Here is a 24330-nt window from a genome sequence, read left to right on the forward strand (position 1 = left end):
AACTTCTCTGTCTCTAATTTTTTTTCATACTTCTGAACACACTATATGTTTTGCCTAGAAAACATTTCCTTGATAAAAATCATTAATCTGTCTTTTTATTCTTCCTCTAAAAAAATGTACCTTCTATAAAATCAATCTTGGTTGTCTAAAAGGTTTCAAACTGGGAGATAGATTCTTGAGTATATGAATCTTGAGTATAAGTTCCCAAAGCATGTTTTATGTAATGCCTGTGAATTTTTTTTGTTTTAGGTAATTTAATTGAGGAACGACCTTGCCTAATTTGATGTTTTAAAAGCAATTAGAATAAAAAGCAGTAATAATAAGTTTAAAAAACAAACTCAATTAAGTTAATACAGACAACTCTCAGTTACAGATATTCAGGTGAGAGGGCAGCAGTATGGACTAACAAATGTCAAGAGTATTTATAAACTTATAAATTCAGAGAACTCAGAGAGACCCTGAAAATATTTTGGTATAAGGTGAAGGTGAGTGGTAACAGTGGAGAAAAAGAGAGTCAAGGAACAAACTAGAGGTCCACAAGACCTTCCATCATCTGTATACTAACTGTAACTACAACTCATTCTGGCCGCATTAAAAAACAATAATGTTGCTGTGCCCCAGATGTTTTTATTAAAAATCCACAGAATTTGGAAATGTAATCTCTTCATGAAATAAGATAAATTAGCATCATACTAGTTTCAGTGGGACTAGCATTGTGTTTCCACAACAGTAATTATGACTGTATACTTGTTTATATACCTGTTGTCACACCAGACTAAGATTTCTGGGGGCAGAAACCGTACCTTTATATCGAAATATCCTGAGTAGAGACCAGTGCTGACATAACAATGTTTACTGAATATATGAATGAGTGAATGAATGAACATCAGCAGTGAAAAAGATACAGGTAAGTCAAATACCTAATTGAAAATGAGTTAAATTCTTCAGAAGAATGCTATGATTAACTGGAGCTTTTGTTTTGCTACACTATCTATCATGAGTATGCAAAGACTAGGAAGAAGAAAAGTAACCCCAAATGAATAAGGTGGCAAAGAGATAACAGTTATATTAGAAAACTCAGAATTAACTGTATTTGCATTTTACTGTGATAATTATTAAGATATGACCAAAAAACAAGGTGATTTAAATAAAATATCAGCTCTTAAAAGGTTGCAAGTTGTTTGTGCTCTCAGGTACCGAATGACAAATTTTATACTTTAGCCAAGAAAAAAAATGTATTTCAAAATAAATAGATTTTTCATTATTTATATTCTGAAAATGCTTATTATACATTACAGAATTCATGATTATATTTAAATTACTACTTCTGAATTGTAATAAAAACAACATTGATAGTGGTCTCTAAGATTCAGTAAGTGAAATATTATGCAACTATTATTTTTTATTCTAAAACAAATAGCCAGAAGATTTTGTATGAATTTTCATTAATTTAATATAAGACTTTTTAATAATAAGGAAAGCCTTGACAAGTTTTTCAATTATACTGAAATAATGTAAAACACAGTACACTGGGCCAAACTAGTTCTCCATAAATTTGAACATTCTGCTTAAGGAAGGTTCACGTGAATGTATGTAGCTGTCGTCCATGAAACTGGCCTCAAAAGAGTCAAAAGAAAAAATAGATCAGAATGCCTGAATAGAAATAAAAGTTACCTTGCCTTCGTAGTTCATTTTTAACAGCTTCAACACCTCCTGTTTTTTCAATGAAGTCATATATAACTTTTGATGTTTCTCTGTCTTTAAGTTGTGCCTCTGAGATTCCACACAGATCAAAAAGATTCTTCAATTCTGGATCCAAATTATTCAGCTACAACAGACAAAATAACTGCTAACTATAAAACCTATGTCAAATTTTTTACAATAGCAAGTTGAAATATTATTCTCATATCTATGCCCTTTATGAAATTATTTTCTTTTATGTTTATAAATTTTTAATATAGTTAGATTATTTATATGCTAACTAAACTGTCTTACAAAAAATAGAAAAGATAAGAACAAAGAATAGGTTTTATATTTTATCTCATCTCTTTGTTCCCTACCTTTAAAAAGAAGGCATCTCATTTAAAGTTTTACTAATCCTTCCATGACTCAGACACCTCTAATGCTCACCTACTATTCCACCTTGTCCTAAATAAGATTTAGGTATAATCACAAATACCACAAAAAAAGTAAATCATTTGAAAATTTGAGGTCAAGGACCTCTTTATGACCCAAGCACCCTGTACAGTGCCCAACACAAAGAGGCACTCAAAAAAACTGTGGTGTTAACATTGTAGTTCTAACAAAAATAACCAAAATAATTTTTGACCCCAATCACAAATAATATTTCTTTTCAAATAATTTTTCCAAACCCTGATTATCTGCCAAATGTTAAATACGTAACTTAGGTAACCAAGTTTCAACTATTTTGCTCACAATGCTATAAATTAATGAATGATGAAAGTGCCAAAAAGAATAATAGAATAAAAAGACCTAGATAATTTTAACAATTGGATATTCAGAATTTTATTATAGTACTTTCCAGTAATTTGGCATATATTCCCCTCGAATGATCACTTTGCAGAAATAATTTTCTTCTCTTGGCTTTCAAAACATAGAGTTTTTACATTATAGTAGATAAAGCCAAGGAGTTAAAAAAAACTTTCTCTTTAGAGACTTAGCCATCAATGATAGAACAGTCTATGATTTAAAACCTCAGTGGAATATGAACATAAATACAAGCACATTCCAATAAACACTAGAGTTAACAAAAATGAATAAGAATAAAAGTCTAAAGATAGGCCATGACATTCCCACATATTTAGAATAATAATGCTTATGGCTTGAAAAGACACTTACATCAAAGCCAGTATTCGGATCCCAACCAACATGTCCAATGTGCCTAAAGCAGTAGATAGAAAAATATAGAAAAATAAAATGCATAAATGGCATTAAAAACCTAATATATATGAAATCCAATCCACTCAGTGAATTTTTGGCCTGAACTAACAGTTCTCATAGACATAACCATATTCAGGGAAAAACTGTACAAGTAGTCAAGAAACCAGGATTCTAGCCCAGGCTCTGCTACTAATTGGGCCGTAACATTTTTACACAATCTTTCTGAGTATCCATTTCCTTAACTGACAAACTAGCATAAGAACACAAGCATTATATGTATGAGAGGACAGGAGTTTTGTAATGAAGTAATGAAATAATGGATAAGAGAATGCTTGAAATATGTCAAATAAATACCACAGGTATGATGCCTACTATAGACTGAGTATGTCTTCCGAAAATTCCTATCTTGAGACCTAATCCCCAATGTGATAGTTCTTGGAGATGAGGATTTGGGGAGGTCATGAGAGTGGATTCCCCAAGAATGGGATTGGTGCCCTTAAGAAAGAGGTCCTGGAGAGCTCTCTCGCCCTCTTCCAACATGTGAGGACACAGTGAGAAGATGGCTGTCTATGAACCAAGAAGTGGGACCTCACAAGACACCGAATCTTGCCTGCCTCTTCCTTTCTCACAGCCTCCAGAACTGTGAGAAATAAATTTCTGTTGTTTATAAGCTACCCAGTCTATTGTATTCTGTTAGCAGCCCAAACAGATTAGGACAATGCCTTTAGGCAATTTCCAAATAGCATTTATAGGGAAAAGTGAGATTTCCTTTTCATGTCCAACAATTAGTTGAAAAAACAACTCTAATTTTTCTTTTCTCATGGGTGGAAAAGTAAATAAACTAAGATTAATAAAATGTCTATTGAGCAATAGCCTTTAAAAAACTCCAACAAAATTTATAGCTGAAAAGGTATGCAAGTGATAAATATAAGGGTTCTCCCAAAAAGCAAACCAAACTTTCTAACAATTTAAAAAATCAAGAGCAGAAATGAGTAAATCAAAAGTAAAGATAAGAATAATAAAAGAACTGTCCTACTGGAAATTGCTTGGTGTTCCAATATCTGCCTTAGTTAATCTCTTCTTTTTAGCTTTTCCTTTTTTCTTTTCTTTGGTATGGGAGATGTTGTTGACTTGTGGACCATAAAATCTATTTGTTGTAATTTCTGGATTTTTTATGTCAACTGTTGCCATGGGTAGATTAGGACCTGCAAATAAAGTCAAAATAATATAAAAGGGATATAATTTAAGATAACAATTATTACAATCATAATTTATAATTTAAATATTTTTTTCCTGCGGTAGGACCACTTCATTACTATAAATTATTTAAATTTTAAACCTGCATGTTAATTTTTTATAATTTCAAAAATTCCTATATTTCCAAAGTCTATAATAAATTCTTTTTTTTTTTTAAAGTGTCTGTCTTTAATTCCATATAACTTTCTTACAGATTATACCATCAGTTACCCGAAGTGAAAAAGCAGAAGAGAAAGCAAAGCAAGATGCATATGCCCAAAACAGAGCAAGGGCAAAGGAATTTCATAAGGTGAGCAGCCACCGCCCCCCCCAATTTTTTACGTCTAAGGCACATCAGAACTATAACTGATAAATGTTATTATTCCCTCCACAGAAAACATTAGAGACACCTCGAGCCAAAAATATATGCTGACTTTCCGTACAAAGTGTAAAGGGTTTTTTTTTTTATTATGTGTAACACAAAGTTATTTAAGTCAATAAATTTTTAAGGAATTTCACACGTTCTGATTCTTTCCACTGCCAATCACCTTAGTTCCTCCAAACTCATCATCTTCAAGATAAAACAGCCCTTTCAAAAAGAAGTTATCATGTGAGTCAGCCCACAATTCTTTTAGTTAGGCTTCTTTGATCTCCAATGAAATATGGACACACTTCAAAATTCCCCACCTGTAATCTTTGGGATCCAATTTCCTCAAGCAATTTACTTTAGGACCATGTTTAGGGTCAGGAGATGGATCTGCCTGGTTCTGAATTTGACACCCTCTAAAAACGTATTAGGTTCAAATCATAGTCACTCCTAAGCCATCACAACCTAGTACAGATCATTGGGATATGCCAATACCTAAGATAAAAAGTTTGTTAGGTTTTTCACAGTTTACTTGGCAGCTCTGTCTTGTAGTTCTTTCCCACAGATCTAACAGGTAGTTCTATGAGTAAAGGAAACCACGCAGTTAATCTATGAGGCGTTTCCAACGATGTAGGTTTACAGAAAAAGCCCCATCGGGATAGACCTCAACTATAATAAATTCTTAAACAAATTAGCATAGATACATTATTTCAAAGCAAACTCTTTTTATAACATTAAATCTCATGAATATAAATTTTCAACAAGAATTTAAATTTAATTGATCTGATCCATCAAATTTTGACTGTAACAGCCTCACATCCAACACATTACTCATTGGTAAAGTGGCATATATTACATAGGAAGAGTAAAAGAAGCATCGACTTTGTTTTAAATCTAGTAAAGAAGTCTAGTCTTACTTCTTTATTTCAACTTTATTAGTCTATGATGAACAAAAATTTATACAAATATTACTACCATTTTTTTCCAAAACTGTCATACTTAAGTCTAGTAGTATTCTCCCATTATACATACACTTTGGCTAGCAGAAGTACAGAGCTCAAAAATTTAAAATAGAAAAATTCTCAAAACATTCCATCTTCCACAAGGATCAACAGTAAAAAGATCTCAAGCATCTTCAGGTATTATTAATAGCATCATCAGGAATGACACTAAACGTAGCACACAAAAATTTGTTTTGTAATTCACAAAAGTATTTTGGTCTTAAAAGTATGAGAGTCTGAATGAAATATATTCATCTTAAAAATTCCTTAAAAAATTTAACCAAAGGGCAACACATGTTCCTTAGAGATCCCATTTTAACATATGATTCTCTGATATAACTTCCTATTAGACCAAATTCCTCTGAGATGATATTATTGATGACTTTTAAAATACTGTATAAAATATAATCACTACTGTGCAGAGAAACAGTCAACATAGCAGGCCTGAGACTGCTATCTTTAGAAAGGCCTGCTTTGCAAGGTTGGCCCTTAGCTGGCATCTAGGATCTAGGATTTCAAGAGGGTTCCCATTATCCCCTGATAAGATGGGCTCATTGTGTCTCAACTATTTGTGCTAACAATGTGGTTTATGCTGAATACTTGCTTCCCTTCTGGGAGTCTAGAATCTTGGTATGTCCTAGACAGAAGATGCCCACGTGACTAGCCCCCAATAAACCCTAGGCACTGAGCTTCTTTAGACAACAGTTCATGTGTGTTGCAACAATTCATTGCTGGAGACATTAAGCATATCCCCTGTGACCAATGAGAGAATACTCTTGGAAGCTTGTGTGTAGTTTCCCCCAGACTTAACCCCATGTGTCTTTCTCTTTTGTTAATTTTTGTTTTATATCCTTTCACTGTAATAAATCTTTGCCATGAGTACCTCTATGTGCTCAGTCCTGTGAGCCCTAATGAATCACCAACTGGAGGAGTGGTCTGTGGAATCCCCAACGCAAGCATAGAATGGCAGACAGAAATCCCAAGACATTACAGGCTAATGTATATCGAGTGATCACTAAATGCTAACTTGACTATAATTCTTCAATTATGCTGAAAACCTCAAATGCATCCTATTCATAAAAGTTGTCTGCAATAAAATATTTACCTATATGGGAAATTATATATAACTAATTTTCTCTCTCTCAACTCTACTATTAAAGACGAAACAGAGTTAAAATAAAATTATAAATGCCATCTGCCACTTTATCAGACAAACAATTTTGAAAGAGGTGCAAAATTCATCTATTTTCCCTTAATATTCAAAGTCTAATTACATAAGTATAATATGTAAATGTCTAAAGTTCTATTTATAATTTCACACAAAATTCCATGGGAAGTTGCTCATATTGGCAAGAAATAAAAATTCTTCTTGGAAAAAATGGAAGCTAGTGAACAATACGGATAAAACCTTTAAAAGCTGATTCAGTGTCAAGGAATAATCTGAAAATAATTGGATCAAAAGTTAAAGGTTAGTTAAACAATATAGAAGGCTTATTAAATAGTAGATAAAGAACTGGATTTTCAAATTGGTTCAGATTCAAGATTTCAGAAATCACTGTAGTTTCACAAAATAAGGGACTTATTAAAAATATCCAGAATTTGAGCGTTAGAGGGTTGAATTGGGGTGATACTAACATTTTCATAGACTTAATCTAGTAATATGTTTTCACTTCTCATTCTTCCCTTTCTGCTTTCTCTCCTCTTATAGTTTATCATTACCAATCATCATCAGCAACACCGTCCAAATTAAGATGTTGCAAATTATTACTCTCCTATCTTTACACTTAATAACATTTAAGAACTTCCTTGAGACAGATTTAGGTTAAGTCAGAGTTAGGCACTCTCTTTATACATGTCATCCTTCCTGAAATAGGTGTCCAAATAGTAATAATGAAGGAACAACCAGATTCACCATTAAAAAATAACAAAAAATTTGGGAATTCCCTGGCGGTGCAGTGGGTAGGACTCTACGCTTCCACTGCAGGGGGCCGGGGTTCGGTCCCTGGTCAGGGAACTAAGATCCCTCGAGCCATGTGGCATGCCAAAAAAATGAAAACAAAAATTTAAAAATTATAATTAGTTTTTAGGAAAAAAACAAAAATAAAAACATTTTGATGCTACTTTAGTTTACGTAAAAGTAACCAATTATACTATGGATGTCCTAAATGCTATAGAGTTGGTAAGGTTAATAGTTTAAATTATCCAAACCAGTAAATTCTTTTCTGGGAAACAATAAAGTTAAGGTTCTTATAAGCCTGATTTATAACTCACTAGAGAAAATAACTCAGCCATCTCTGAAGAAAGCTCAAGGATGAAGAAGACAGGAATAAAATATAAGTGATCTGCAGAACGAATACCAAAGTTTCCCCTCCTCTCTCTACCCCAAAATCAGGTGTGGATATATTGTATGCATCCACCAAGCAGTTCATAAAGCTGTGGCATTAGCTCCTTAGTGTCCTTACACATGAACTTCATCAGTACTGGTTAAAACATTATTTAATTAACTCTACATAGAAAGTCCAGATTACAGAGATGTACAGAAAATTGATATTAGCTGGGAAATTAAAGAGCTTTTCTAAATCTTTCATTTTATAGATAAAAACTAAGGACAAGAAGAGTCAGGTGACCTGTCTAAAGTCACACAATTAGTGACAAAGGGAAAGGTGGACTCTACTATCTTGGTTCCTACTCCACTACTCTTTCTATTAACTATTATAACTTTTTTCACAAAAGTTAAATGACAAGGTGATTGATAATGCTAACTTTACAAATGTTATATTTTATTTCTTTACCAATTTATCAGTTCTCTTAGTTTGCAGTCCAACAGTTCATCATTCAAGAAATACTTACGAATAACTTTCAATATTTAGAAAAAAGGCTTTTTACACATTTAAGAGATTAGGTATTTGGATATTCCTGTTGACAAGCGTCATTTTACAGTTTGAAGATGTTAGGAAATAAATTTAAAATAATGTTCTAAAGCCCAATTAAATATTTGTTTCAAAAGTGACAGACCAAAAAAGTGATAAGTTGTATAAGGCACAGAGGTATTTTTAAATAAACTTTATGAAAGATATGGTAATGGAAATACTCAAATCATATCTAGTAAAGTTTAATTATTCCATTTCTGAAATTACACTCATCCTAAGAACATGTACGAAGTAAACAGATAATAAAGGGGACTGTTTCCCTTCTTTTTCAAAAAGCAGTCAAAAGACAAATTACCTTCTTCTGATTAAGGACAACTGTCAGAGAAAAGATTTTTTAATATTCTCACTGAACAGCATTTCTAGTTAATTTTAAAACTAAAAGAACAAACTAAAGTCTTCCCCTTAATTACATAAAAAGCAGAGAGCTCTCACCAAGGTAAAATAGTTGAGAAATAGGGGGCCTAGAGGCCTCTAATGTCAAGCAGTCATGAAGCTGAGAACAAATCATTGGAAAGCATCTAAGCTAAAAGGTGAGACTGACCAATAAAGAAAAAAAAGAAAAATATATGGATTAGGAGTTAATGAGGAAGACACTGAATTGTATTTCAGGAATATATGTTACTTCTACATAAAGTGTCTTTTTAATAGTTAACAATGTGAAAAAGGTTTGCTAAACTGATCTTCTAAATGAGGATCTGGGACAAAGCTCCTGTATGGACACTGCTAGGCAGTTAAGGTGTCCACTGCCACCTAGTGGCAGTGCAGCAAATGCAAAAAAGTAATATGCCACCTGCAAAATAGTGGTCTCCACACCATGAGGAGAGCAAGGGAACCCACTGCACAGCAGGAGAAAATATTAAAACTTCTATTAATAATTATGTTATGTATATTTAAAAAATATATAAGTATGCAAATATTGTCAAGACATGCTGTATAATTTCGCATTTTAACAATGCCATTTTTTTAAACTCTCCTTTCATTTAATGAAAAAAAGTTTGGCACCACTGTATCAAAGGGTTAAAACTTTAGATCTAAAGATTTAAAACCAAGAACAAACTCAGAGAAAGAAACTGCATTTAATTACGAGTATCTCTCTTACTATGGGTAATAAAATTGTAAGACACCATTGTCACATAAAGAATAGCCAAATTCTATTATGGATTAGGTGCCTTTTCAAAAATATATTTTATATGTATTGAAAAGATTAAATTTTAAAAAAACCATGAAGTATTTACATCCTTAACTTTAATTATATTATTTGTACAACATCTACACTTTAAAATCACACTCAGGTTACTTTCCCCAAAGATGGTACCACTAGGAAGCCTTCTGCACTGGTATTTAATATATGCTCACAGAATGCCGAATAGTTTAATAAATTAAAAAAGACATTAAAATATTGAGCACAGAACAAGGGGGAAAAATTCTAACGCCACATTAAAGGTTCACGGATGAAGGACTTCTGGCTCAGCTGCTTCTGCTTCCTTTGTTTCTGTGACATACTAGCTGCATACCTCAAGGCATGTTACTTACTCTCTTCAGGTCTCAGTTTCTCCTTCAAAATCATCTTGACACAGCACAGTGGTTAAGGGGGCAGGCTCTTGAGTTAGAACACTTGAGACTGAATCTTGCTCCACTTTCCTAGTTTTGTGACCCTGAGCAAGTTACCTATTTGTGCCTGTTTACTCATCTGAAGTAGGGATGATAGCAGCTACTTCATATGGTTTCTGGACAGTGCCTGGCAGGTAGTAAGTGATCACTAAATAGTAGCTGCTATTATTATCACTGTCATTGCCTTCATCGTGATAACTATACTGATTAAGCACCATGCTAAACACTTTGATTACTTCATTTATCTCCAAGCAGCCCTATAATGTATTAAAAATTTCCATTTAAAAGAGAAAGTCAAAGTATACAACACTTGGCACATGGTAAGCACTACTGAAGGTACAGTCAGAGTTTTTTAAAATTATACTAAAGTAAACCAAAATTTAATACAGCAGTATTTGGTTCATGTTTTTGTATCAGGAAAACAAATTTAAGGACAAAATCAGAAGGCAATATATTGGTTTAAAAGAAAAAATACCCAACAACCACTAACAGTTGTCATATATTAAGGACTCTGTACTATATTAAGTGTTTCCCTGAATAATCACTCTAAATTCTGATGAGAGAATTTGAGATGCCTTTAAAAAGCAGCAGCTATATTCCCCATTATAACGAAGGCTCCTGGAGCAATGTTCTTTACTATCATAGGGTCAGGGGTCCCACTTCAATCTGATGAAATCCACGGATCCTCTCTCCCCAGAGAAAAGAACATATATACTTACAATATTTGGCACAAAGTTTCAGCGAGGGTTTATGGGGCCCAGGATGAGATTCTATGCCCTAGAGATCTGGGACCTTCGTATTCTGCTTTTATTCTTTGGTATAAATACATATATTTTAAATGAATCCATATTACTTCAAGTATTCGTTAGCAAATTAAGGAGAATTATGTACAGCTACTATGTGTTCTAAACGCACCAGCACAGTAAGCATAGCTACTATTTGTTTAAACACACCAGAATAGTTAAGTGTTCATTCTTGAAAGGGGCTAGTTTTATATTCCCAGTGTGAAATAATCTTTTGAAATAAGAAAAAAAAAGACTAACATGAAAATAGGAAATGAAGAAATATGCTAGATAAAACTTACCACTTTTAAGGAAGACATTAAGACCAGGTTGTACAATTTCTAAACTTAAACAACTGTGAATAAGGAATTAAGATATAAGTAATAGTGATATTCACCCTATACAGTCTTCCCTCATCCTAGAAAAAAGCCAAAGAATAGTACATTTCTAAGTCCCATCTGTTATTTATTTTAAAATAAGAACACAATAAACTACAGTATTTAATCGTAGATATTAAATACTAGGTATTAATATATGATACATGTTTCCACAAGGATTAAATTAAATCTAAAATCTTTCTGATCAATAATTATCAAAGAGCTTACCGTTTGGAGGGTCTCGTCTTTTCTCTGTTAGGAAATAAAGGAATATTATTAGACATATGCAATACAAAAATCAACATAAAAAAATCAACTCATCTAAACTGTTTTATTCCTACGTCCATATATAAGTGGTTAACAAGTTTCTCTGAGGAACTGACATTGGAGCAGACATTTGAATAAAGCAAGAAAGGGAACAACATATTGAAAGGCCCTCAGGAGGGAAGAACATGAAGGAACACCATAATACTGGACTGCAGTGAGCCAAAGGAAGAGTGGAAGGAGAGGTCAGAAGGAGAACCAGGGAACTGGAGCGTGTAGGGTCCCACAGGGCATGGGTTAAGGAATATAGTGTTCTATACATGATAGGAAGCTCTTACAGGTTTTTGAATAGGGGAAGTGACATGATCCAATCTATGTTTTTAAAAGTTTTGCCTGGTTACTATGTGGGAGAGAGCTACTAGGGGGCATACAGTGACAGCAGGGAGTCCGTCATAGTCCCGATGACAGACAACGGTAGCTTGGATTAGGGTGGTAGCAACAGAGGTGGTGAGACAGATCCAGGACTTGTTTTTGAAGATAGAGAAAATGGGACTCATTGATAGGGCTTATGAAGAACCACTGTGAGCCAGACTGACAAGGTGGAGCCAACGCCTTTTACTGGGATGGGGACGGCTAGGAGAGGAGGAGGAGCAGGTCGAACTGGGGCTTGGGGAACACGGGTCAGGTGTTCTGCTCACACATACTAGGTCTGAAGGCTATTCTGACACCCAGCTGGAGCACACAAGTCTGAAAGTCAGGGGCGAGGTCAACAGGAGAGAGAAAACTTTGGGAGTCAGCAGTATATAGACAGTGTTCAAAGCTATGGGACTGAACGAAAGCATAAAGATAATGAAAATACCTAGAGATGCCTGAGCTATGGGGGAGACCAAAATAATACTTAGAAGCTATAGCCAATTAAGTAGGAGTAATACCAGGAGAACTTCTATTAACCCTTTGCATTCATACTCTTACATATCAGGTTTGACACAATTTTGGTTTCAAGAAAGCTCAAAACTGGTTGAAGAATTTTCAACAAATATAATTTCCACAGATTTTTCTAATACAAAAATTTCCAAAATTATAAGACAAATAGCCATAATAATAATATAATAAAATATTTCGTTTATAAACAGCCACAATCCTAAAATTAATTGGATTTAATTGAGGGACAAGTTGAAAATCCTGGCAATGGGAAATATAAATGTATTACTCCATCTGGTGGTCTGATGAAGTAATTTTCTGAAACATTTGATGTAAGCACATCCTATCTAATGTCAATGAATGTCAAATCCCCAATTTCCAAGGTGATGTTACCTCTGCATCCACAAAGGAAATACTTCTTAAATTGGCAGTGCCACAAATATGCTGAGATAATGTAAAGTTCAGAGTGTAAGTCCTAAAAAGCAATTACTTAGAAACATGACACTATCGTGGCTTGAGAGCCATTCTTATGAAAAAAAGAGAAGGTTTGGTTGAACTAAGAATGGGAGTTGATGGTGTGATGTATTTGCTAGAAACATTAGCAGAACAGTGTTTAATCATATTAGGGGACGTTTTTAGTATCACAGTACTAGTCATACTACTGTTGGATTACTGTGTTCAAATCTGGACATCATATTTGAGCTGGACCATTTTCTCAAATCTGCATCATTTGAAGAAGACATAAAAATGTACAGGGCATTCAGAGCACAGTATATAGTGCTCTGAATACAGTATGATGAGTCTGTAAGTTATACAGTATGATGAGTCTATAAATCATATCATGTGAGGAATAAGAAACTGGAACTGGTTAAGCTAAAGAAGTGTAGGCCTAAGGAGGGCATGGTAGATGGCTTCCAACATTAAATGGCTAATGGAAGGAAAAGAAAACACTAATTCTTTGTTGCTCCAAAAGTTGGACCCCATGCATCTAAGTTAAAGAGAGGCAAGGCTGAAGGCTGACTTAGCATGAAGGGGCTACCCCACAATCAATCAGCTGTCTCCCATATGCTGTGATCTTCTGCTTCTGAAAACACGATGCCTAAAAGCTTAGGAACTGTATAAAACAGAATTCCCATACCAGTTAAAAGACACCTTCAAGTGACCTATCTATTTCAAAAGTCAATTATTCGATATTTTAAGAAGTATTTTTTACTTTTTTTTTAATTGAAAATTTAGTCACACAGTTTGACTAAAAGAAGTCCCAGGGAGTCCCTGGCCTGGCACCACAACATGTCATTGAAATAAGAACTGAACCGTGAATTATTCCACAGAATTAAATTCTTCCACAGCATGGAATCAAGTGGTAAACACCCTTGGCCCCAAAAAGAAGTAACAAAAAACAATAGGCTCCTAATCATTCTCCTATTCACTCATGACAAGGGGGATATATAAGATGGCAGTAAGTAAGGCAACAACTTAGTTCATTTCATTTTCATTTTTACATTACCTTCCTCTCGGAAACCCATTAAAATAACAATAAACATATATAAAATGTAACACACGTGTTTACATTTCTGTTTTCAGGATCCAGTGCCTTCCTTTTTCATGACTTATTCCCTCCTATTGGTAAAGCACATCCTTGAATACAGTGATTTTCAGACTGGGGTAACATGTATACTTGGATGTACAAACTTTTCAAAGAATATATGGGCATGGTTAGTTTTAAGGGGATTTATTTGCTGATCTCAACTCCCATATGTTATTTCTCCTAAAAGTGACCTGCTTAAGAAGATGATTTTGGAGAGGTTCACCTTTCCTAATCACCCTTCTCCCACGTTACAACAGAAAGGCCTGGTATGTGACAGCTGTCAAATAGTTCCACATCAATGAATTTAAAGCTTTACACTATCCTGCGTCGTTCTCTAATTGTCTTATATGTATTAAAGTCTCATGCATTAAACTAAGTTCCTTATAATTTTACAATATACAACATTAGGGACAAAATAGAGACAAGGCAATGTTTACAGATCTTGTTTGCAACTTTGCTTATTTGCTTCTAGGCTTGCCTGAAGTATTTGTTCACAAACTATAAAATATTTTTGTAAATGTAAGTTACAAATAATGTCATAAAAATGCAAAGTTAAGAGTCAGTATATGTAAAATGTTATCAACAGAAAAGGTTATTGGAATGAGTTCTTTAATAAACCTGAAAAAAATCAGCTCTCAATGAAAACAGTATTTCTTGTAAGGTAAGGATTAGCAACCTGTTTTTTGTAAAGGGCCAGATATGCGTCACATAGTCTTTGTCATAACTAGACAACTGTGTTGTGGAAAAAAAGCAGCCAAAGACAGTATGTAAACCAACAAGCATAGCTGTTTTTCAATAAAACTTTATTTACAAAAACAGATGGCAGGCCAGATCTGCCCCATGAGCCATAGCCAGCTCCTGTTTAAAGGAATTTTTGTTTAAAAAGTTTACCAGATTTCCTTTGTCGACGGCCCAACAAGTCTGTAACTGCTTTTCGAAATTTTTTTGCTTCTTCTTCATTGGCAAAATTAAGGGCAACTTGACAGGTCTGAAATATTTTCATCAAAAAAGGTAAACAACAAAAACCACAAATCTAGCTTTACTTAACAAAAAAATTAATAACCAATAGAAGTACACTCTGGAGAAGAAAAGTTTCACTTTATTAGCAGACAAGAACTTACTTTATGACTTAAAAGTTATAACTTATAACTTAAGAAGGCAAAAAGCATAGAGAAGGTAGAGTAAAAGAGTACTATTAGAGAGGTTACCTATCACAGTAGACACTCAAATGTTAAACTGAATACTTCATCTTCAATTAAAAAAACAAAATAGTAAATAGAATTTGATCCTTCAAAAGAGCTCTATGAACATTTGGATTTGAAAAGGCAAACGCTGGAAACATTGATCAAATGCAGATCAACTCTATGTTTTTCAGATATTATTTAAATTATAACCTTAATTCATGTAAATTATTAGAAGTGTGGAAACACCCTGAATTATTATGGCATTTAGTCCACACTTTTATATATGTACATATATTTATATACAATCCAGAAAAATGTGAAAAATAACAAATAAGGAAGAAAACACTTTTTGAAAAGATGGACATATCATCTAATCCAACCTTTTATTGTAGAAAATTTAGGAAATACAAATATGAAAACAAAAAAAATTAAAGTCACCCATAATCCAGTCACTCAGACAAGTCCTGTGAGTATATGGTATAAAAATCCTTCTACTTATTATATTTTAGTACTCTTCTAGATCATATTCTTTCACAAAATAATTTGAACAGCAGTATAATCTTCAATTTTTAAAAGTTACCATGGATTAGTGGTTTCACTTTTATAGATAAGAAAACTAAAACTCAAGAGAGGTTAAACTATTTGTCCAAAGTCACACAGAGGTAAAACTATCTGACTAAAGAAAGAGAAGACGAAAAAACAAACCTCTTTTCTACATACCAAATTACATTTACAGTACTCTTTGAAACCTTTTTTTTCCCTTAAAATCTTAGCCATTGCTTCCTACTAAGCCATAATATGGAGGCTTTTAAAAGTAAAATAATTCTTTATATTTTATACAATGTTTACACAAAAAGCTCAAAAATACTTTCCATAGACAAATGTAACAGTAATTACATTAAACAGGGCAATAAAGAAAATATGACTTACATCTCCAGCAAAGGTATGAAAATATCCTCTAGGACTATTATATACAAAGTTATTGTATAGCTCTTGTTCCCACAATAGTTTCCCATCCTAGAAAAAAGTAAAAGTTAAAGTAAGAACTACCAATAAGTAAGCCTCTTGGAAAAAACACACACACACACACACACACACACACACACACACACACAAAACAAAGCCGATGGGCCTTCCCTGGTGGCACAGTGGTTAAGAATCCACCTGCCAATGCAGGGAACGTGGGTTCAGTCCCTGGTCTGGGAAGATCCCACATGCCGTGGAACAACTAAGCCCATGCACCACAACTACTGAGCCTGCGCTCTAGAGCCCGCGAGCGACAACTACTGAGCCCACGCACCACAACTACTGAAGGCCATGAGCTCTAACGCCCGCGTGCTGCAACTACTGAACCTGCATGCTGCAACTACTGAAGCCCGCATGCCTAGAGCCGGTGCTCCGCAACAAGAGAAGCTAGGGCAATGAGAAGCCCACACGCCACAACGAAGAGTAGCCCCCACTCGCTGCAACTAGAGAAAGCCCGCGTGCAGCGACGAAGACCCAATGCAGCCAATTAAAAAAAAAAAAAAGCAGATGACTCATATTAAAGAAACTTTATATTAATACTAGCTTTTACATACACACAGACCACATATATATATAATACATAAGTAACATATCACATAATTTAGTAAGTAGTAACAGTAAATACTGGATAATGTTTCTTTCATAAAAACTACATACCAAGTGAGTTGAATTCAGTATGCTAAGATATAATCTCATTAGCCAAGCATTTCCAAATATAGTTACTTGGTCAAATACATAACCAAACACTTACTAGATCATCAACGTCAGATAGAAGGGGTAGGATACTTTTATATATGCACTGATTATCAATGCATAGTTCCATCAGCAGTACCTAGACTGTATGCTATCAAATATTACAGAAGGATTTCATTCTTTTCCTCAATTCTGTAGATGCTGGGAGGGTCAAATAAGTCTTCTCTGTACTGCTCATTAACAATCTTTGAATTCCTAAGTTTTGCAGAGTGGTCTAATTAAACATTGGTATAAACAGTATCAATCACGTGCAGAAGGAGACTGAGGATTAAAGTGCACCGAGGTTAAACTATGGTTAAGAGATCCATGGTGATTGTCATATTGATAGCTGTAGTACAAGAAATATAATTAACCTTAATACCAAAGGTGGCTAATTCCAAGTATTTAGCAATGGCTATCTATAATTGGAGATGAATGGTTAGACAAATATAAATCATTGCCCTATTCTGGTTTTGTTGTTGTTGTTGTTATTTTTTTTGCGGTACGCGGGCCTCTCACTGTTGCGGCCTCTCCCGCTGCGGAGCACAGGCTCCGGACGCGCAGGCTCAGCAGCCATGGCTCACGGGCCCAGCCGCTCCGCGGCATGTGGGATCTTCGCGGACTGGGGCACGAACCCGCGTCCCCTGCATCGGCAGGCGGACTCTCAACCACTGCGCCACCAGGGAAGCCCCCATTGCCCTATTCTGAAATGCAAGGTTCTACATAGACCACAATTTTAAAATATTTTAAAATGTTGTACACACATTATGACCATTGTAATAGAATCCCTTTCTTCTCAGTGGAGTTATATGTACGTTTGATTTCTAAACAGTGCTTCTCCTTGGTGGTGAGAAATAAATATATCAAAGGACTTAGGAGTGTCTTTCAAACTATGCATGTGTTCCCCATCCCCCAGAATCACTGCCATAGTAAGTAAGCTACTGTTAGTAACAGGAGTATGCCACATCTCTCAGCTGTCTTGGGGTATGGAGAAGGGGATGTTACAAATTTCTAATGTACAAAGTGCAGTAACTTAAATATCATTTAATCTCAGGGGAATACTCTGCAACAGATCCAGATGGTTATCCTATTTTACAAATAAGTAAGCCGGAGCCCAGGGAAGTAAACCAGTTTGAATACAATCTGTCTAACCGTAAGTATCGTCCAGGAGTTCAAACTCAGTTTTATTTTTCTGTAACTACAATCCCATTACACTTATAGCCACATATGAATATTAAGCAAGGAGGCTTACCCACGGAAAAGATTTTAAAAGATAAATGGAGACTTCATCTCAGCCAAAAAATTATTTTTAGTGACTATCAGAGATGAATTCCTGACAAAGGGCATCCAATCTAAGACAAGGTGGATTTATGTTTAAGAGTGAGGGATACAAAGCTGTGAAAATCGGAACATACCTATGTTGACAAACAACATAAAATGGGTAGCAAATACTTTATTATAGATATTGTATAATGCTTTAAACCCAGGCCGAAGTAAGTAAGTACACACCAGGCTAAATATACTTTTGTAGCTCTCTGAAAGAACTATATACACTAGTCTGTAATGGACAGGATGGGATAAAAAGAGTATCATTAGAAAAAGAGAGAATGTGGGAAAAGCTCAAGACCCAAAGGAATAAAAACAGACAAACCAACAAAACCTTTAGTGTGCAGACAGATAAAATGGGGAACTATTCATGTCCTGGTTTAGAATGTATTCCCAATTTGGTCACAGTGCCCATGGTTCAGTATCTAAAACCAAGCTTCACTCTTCTAGTGTTAACTGAAGTAGAATATAAATATTACATACAGGATAAACAAATCTATACTATTATAAATTACAATTGAGGTAGAAAACCCTACAGTTTAAGTGGAAGCAAAATAAAACTCACCTTGATATCAAATATTCTTAAAAAATAAGATCTCTGTGGATTGTCCTTAACAAGACAAGCAACACCACTGCACTTCTTTGACCACATACAGTTCCGATCTGCTGCATATAACTGTACCACTGCTGAAGACATAGTCTGCAAAATATAAAATTTATAGCCATTAGGTTCAAAATAACACTAGGATAACCATAGCTTCTGCTAACACCTTGACTGCAATCTCGTGAGAGACCCTGAACCAGGACCCCCTGCCAACCTGCTCCTAAATTCTGGACCTGAAGAAATAAACATTTATTGTTATTTTAAACTACTTTTTGAAGTAATTTCTTATGTAGTAATAACTAATATAATAACTATACTAAAAATAATTATTGAAAGCTAACATTCATTTAGGCTTAAAATGTGTAAGGAATGTGCTAATAAGCACTTTAAAATATTGGGTTGGCCAAAAAGTGCCTTCGGTTTTTAAGTAAAAATAAAAGACACATTTTTCATTTTCACCAAGATCTTTATTGAACAATATATTCATCTTTTTATTCCATCTTCCCAAAACTTATCACCTTTTTGAGCAGAGAACTGTTCCAGGTGCCTTTTACAGTCTTCCAGGGAAGTGAAATTTTTTCCATTAAAAGAATTTTGTAAAGACCAAAATAAATGGAAATCTGAATATGCAGTGTCTGGTGAATACGGTGGATGAATCAGAACTTCCCAGCCAAGCTGTAACAGTTTTTGCCTGGTCATCAAAGAAACATGAGGTCTTGTGTTATGCTGATGAAAGATTATGTATTTTCTGTTGACTAATTCTGGATGCTTTTCGTCTAGTGCTGCTTTCAGTTGGTCTAATTGAGAGCAGTACTTATTGGAATTAATCATTTGGTTTTCCGGAAGGAGCTCATAATAGAGAACTCCCTTCCAATCCCACCATATACACAACATCACCTTCTTCGGATGAAGACTGGCCTTTGGTGTGGTTGGTGGTGGTTTACTTCGCTTGCCCCACGATCTCTTCTGCTCCACATTATTGTACAGTATCCACTTTTCATTGCTCGTCACAATTTGTTTTAAAAATGGAACGTTTTCATTACGTTTAAATAGAGAAGTGCATGTGGAAATATGGCCAAGGTTTTTTTCCGCTTAACTTACGTGGAACCCAAACATTAAAGCGATGAACATAAACCAAGCTGGTGCAAATGATTTTCAGCGCTTGATTTGGATATTTTGAGTATGTCGTCTATCTCCCGCATGGTATAACACTGATTATTCTCAGTTAATGTCTCGATTTGATCACTATCAACTTCAACTCGTCTACCTGACCATGGAGCATCATCCTGTGTGAAATCTCCAGCACGAAACTTCGCAAACCACTTTCGACACGTTTGATCAGTCACAGCACCTTCTCCATATGCTGCACAAATTTTTTTTGCGTTTCGGTTGTGTTTTTACCTTTCTTGAAATAATAAAGCATGATATGCTGAAAATGTTGCTTTTTTTCTTCCATCTTCAATATTAAAATGGCTACACAAAAATTCACCAATTTTGATAAGTCTTTTTTTAAATGCACACTGATATGACAGCTGTCACATACAATCTAACAAAATTGTTTGCAATGAAGTTAAAGACAATTAAGTGCTACTAGAGCCATCTTATGGAAAAAACCAAATGAACCTTTTGGCCAACCCAACATAACTCAATTGTTATTACTATTATAACCTCACTTTATGCTTGAGAAACCCAAGATTAAAGAGGATAAATAATTTGCCCAATATCACACAGCTGAGCTGAAATTCTAATCCAGGCAATTTGTGACTTTAGATCCTGTATTCTTACTCCCTGTACTATATACTGTTTTCCAATAAAATGAACATTTGATCAACAAAGTAGTAGTATCAATAAAGTCTGACATCCATAAAGCAGTTAACCCCTTAAGTAAAGATACTAAGTCAAACCTGAAAGCAAGATTTATGTTTACTAATTACAGTGCTGGAAACTTTGAACATATTATCATATGAAGATAAATTCTAACATCTCCTTTTTAAAAAATAATTAATTGATTAATTAATTTTTGGCTGTGTTGCGTCTTCGTTGCTGCACGCAGGCTTTCTCTAGTTGCAGTGAGCGGGGGCTACTCTTCGCTGTGGTGTGCTGGCTTCTCATTGCGGTGGCTTCTCTTGTTGCAGAGCACGGGCTCTGGGCGCGTGGGCTTCAGTAGTTGTGGCTCGTGGGCTCTAGAGCGCAGGCTCAGTAGTTGTGTCTCACGGGCTCTAGAGCGCAGGCTCTAGAGCGCAGGCTCAGTAGTTGTGGCGCATGGGCTTAGCTGCTCCACGGCATGTGGGATCTTTCCAGACCAGGGCTCGAACCTGTGTCCCCTGCATTGGCAGGTAGATTCTCTTAACCACTACGCTACCAGGGAAGCCCAAACATCTTTTTTAAAGATGATAAAACTGAGGGGAAAAAAAGATTTAAAGTGAACTGCACCTGGCCATACAGCTTGAAAGCTATACTGAAGATATGGAAAGTGATTTGAGTGACGACTGTCCCAATTATCCCAAGGATATACCTAACTAGCACTCTTTTAGATGCACAGTAAAGAAGCTAATTCATTACATACAATGGACACCTTAGAACGTGCATTAGGGTTTTCCAGTACACCACGCTGCCACCTCCCTCATGACTATATCATGAACCAGTGGAAACTTTCATTTAACTCTAATTTAAGTTTCCTGTATATTATAATCTAGAATGTTAACTATTCAATCCCAGTTTCTGTAAGAGTTATTAATACACCCATTACTGGTACAGCACTTACAAATCTTCTAAAAATGATAATTTCTTCTGATCCAGCAATCTCACTCCTAAATTAGAAATTAAGGAAATAATTTAAAATAAAACCAAAAATTGTATTTTTAATATAAATATAAAAACCAAAATAGTTATATGAATATATATTAATTATGGTTTTTTAAATAACCAGAAATAGGAGACAATTAAGTAACTTGGTACATCAGTTCAATGAATACTGGGCACTGTAATAAAAAACAGACTACATTAAGATTTGGAGATGACACTGTTTTGGGTTACTTAACTATGCCTAGGGAATGCCCTCCTTTGACAAGAGAATTCCAAAGACCTATTCTACACAGGAGTCTTTTCTAATAACAATAAAGTCAGAAATGTAAGATCAGTGTACTGCTGGAGATCAGAATTTCAGAAGAACTTTCTTTCCCAGATAACAGTGATCGATGCTGTTTTTAACTTTTGCAGACCAAACTCATCTTTGAATTTCATAGACGGTCATGAACAGGACACAAAGCAGCAGGAAAAGTTCCACAAGAGCCATTTTAAAAATTATGAAGATAGCTTAGAAACTAGGACATTGGGTTTTTAAAAAGTAGATTGAAGAATGTGGGTGTGCCTTTGGCCTGCTCAGAACATACCAGTGTGCTGCAAGTGCACAGTCTCAGCATGATACCTCCACAGGCCCCCTGACCCTAAACCCCTAGCACTGAAACCATCAGAAAAATGGATTTTGCATACATTATACAAAGATGTTAAAGACCAAGCTGAAAAATTTAAAAATCAGATGAGAAAATTTGTTTTCCAAGGAAAATTCATATAAATTACAGCCCTTTTTAGTATGGTGCTGTCAAACTGCAGTCATTTCTAAACAGAAAAGCAATTAGTAAACTAGATACCAAGATAAAGTTCTAAGAACCTTACTTTACGTTTTAACTAGAAAATAAGAAGTTACAGCTTGCAAAAGAAAAAAATATGCTATTAAATAGAGTATGAAATTCCATTATGGAAATCTCCTTGTCAAAAGAACCAAATATAAAACCAAATGTAAAACACTGTCTGGATGTATATGTGAACTTAATAACAACAACAACAAAACCCCCCAAATCCCATTTAAACATTTACATAAATTTAAAACAAAATCTAAAACATCTGCTTTTAAGAAATAAAGACCCTGGAAACAATGTTATAATTTTCCACACAAACATGTTTGGCATTATAAACAATTCATAAACTTTTTTTTTTTTTTTTTTTTTTTTTGCGGTACGCGGGCCTCTCACTGCTGTGGCCTCTCCCGTCGCGGAGCACAGGCTCCGGACGCGCAGGCTCAGCAACCATGGCTCACGGGCCCAGCCGCTCCGCGGCACGTGGGATCCTCCCGGACCGGGGCACGAGCCCGCGTCCCCTGCATCGGCAGGCGGACTCCCAACCACTGCGCCACCAGGGAAGCCCCAATTCATAAACTTTTAATACTAAAGAACTCAACTAACCAGCAATTTTCAGTAATGGGATTTTCAAAATTTTGCTACAATGTTATTGTCAGTCTAAGTGTGCCTATTTCATTCCTTCTTATCTTAACCTGTCAAAAGTCTGAAAATTATATACTATAATACCTTATAAAAGCCTTTTCTGACTAATTCAGAATAATTATAGTAAATGCAAGAATAGCATAACATTTAATATACAAATGCCAGAAATAATAACAACAGTGACTATCCCTAGAACTCTAGATTGACAGTCGCTTAATTAAGTTTTTAAAAACATTCCTTCCATTCCTTTAAAGTAATTATAGCTAATCAACTCTATTACTTTTTGTCTTTCATAATCAAGAAGGTAGTCTTGAAAAACAACCTAAGGACAAGTGCTTAGGAAAGGAAACCTATTTCTTATTAGCTCAATAATGTTAGGGTTAAAATTTGTTAATTAAAAGGGGAAAAAAGTACTCTATCAATTTTTGTAGAAACAGAACCTGCCCTATCTCACACATTCCTGATATTTCAGTAGTGAGTTACTGCAATAAATAGCACATCCGTCCTCAGAACTTTCACTGTCAAGGGCAGAAATAAAATGGAGGATGAATTCTGGGATGTGAATCCCTCCCACTCTCCTTCAGCATGGCATGTCCACCTCTCTGGGGCTGACTGCACCAGTCAAGAAGTATTTGGCTGATTCTCTAGGTGGAAACGACTGCTTTTTCTTCGTGTTTCTAGAGTACCTTTTTGTGTATCTTGTATAAAATCTTGTCATGTGACAGATCTTATTCTAAAATAGAATTTTCTATATTGATTTACTATCCGTTAAGTAGACTGTAACTCCCTTAAGCACCTAAAATAGTTTTGTAAGCCTATATTTCTACGTCACCTATACTTTGCCCCAAGTAAGCAGACACGTGTTAAATTAAATTAAAAACTGCATACTATGATTTTGATAATGATACTATGATAATGAAAAAGAGATTGACCTTTGTTTTAGGATACACACTCTGAAGTATATGGGGCATCATATCAGCAACTTATTCTCAAGTGATTCAGAAAATAATAATATGCACGTATATACACACAAAGAGTAAAATGTTATAAATGGTAAAATGGTAACCCATGGTAAAATGTTATAAATGTTTGACAAATATATTCGAAGGATATACAGGAATTCTTTGTACTGCATTTGCAACTTTTCTGTAAGTTATGAAATTATTTTGAAATAGAAAATTTTTAAAAGCACAAATGATT

General features: G+C 34.8%; 1 protein-coding gene and 1 non-coding gene across 4 annotated transcripts in view; both read right to left on the bottom strand.

The window, feature by feature from the left end:
- WASL (WASP like actin nucleation promoting factor) overlaps positions 1-24330 on the bottom strand; it is a 71479-nt gene that overhangs the window by 21051 nt on the left and 26098 nt on the right. For all 3 annotated transcript variants that reach the window (XM_060020816.1, XM_060020815.1, XM_060020817.1), the window contains exons 2-8: positions 18812-18946; positions 16093-16179; positions 14870-14966; positions 11434-11457; positions 3938-4106; positions 2860-2902; positions 1675-1828 (exon numbers count right to left, since the gene is read on the bottom strand). In XM_060020816.1, the coding sequence (XP_059876799.1) occupies positions 1675-1828; positions 2860-2902; positions 3938-4106; positions 11434-11457; positions 14870-14966; positions 16093-16179; positions 18812-18946 (709 nt within the window). The remainder of the gene's footprint in view (positions 1-1674; positions 1829-2859; positions 2903-3937; positions 4107-11433; positions 11458-14869; positions 14967-16092; positions 16180-18811; positions 18947-24330) is intronic.
- LOC132431454 (small nucleolar RNA SNORA18) lies at positions 5044-5174 on the bottom strand. Its single transcript, XR_009520756.1, has one exon. It is a non-coding gene; the product is annotated as a small nucleolar RNA SNORA18 (small nucleolar RNA).

The sequence above is a fragment of the Delphinus delphis genome, chromosome 9, assembly GCF_949987515.2.
Source record: "Delphinus delphis chromosome 9, mDelDel1.2, whole genome shotgun sequence".
NCBI lineage: Eukaryota > Metazoa > Chordata > Mammalia > Artiodactyla > Delphinidae > Delphinus > Delphinus delphis.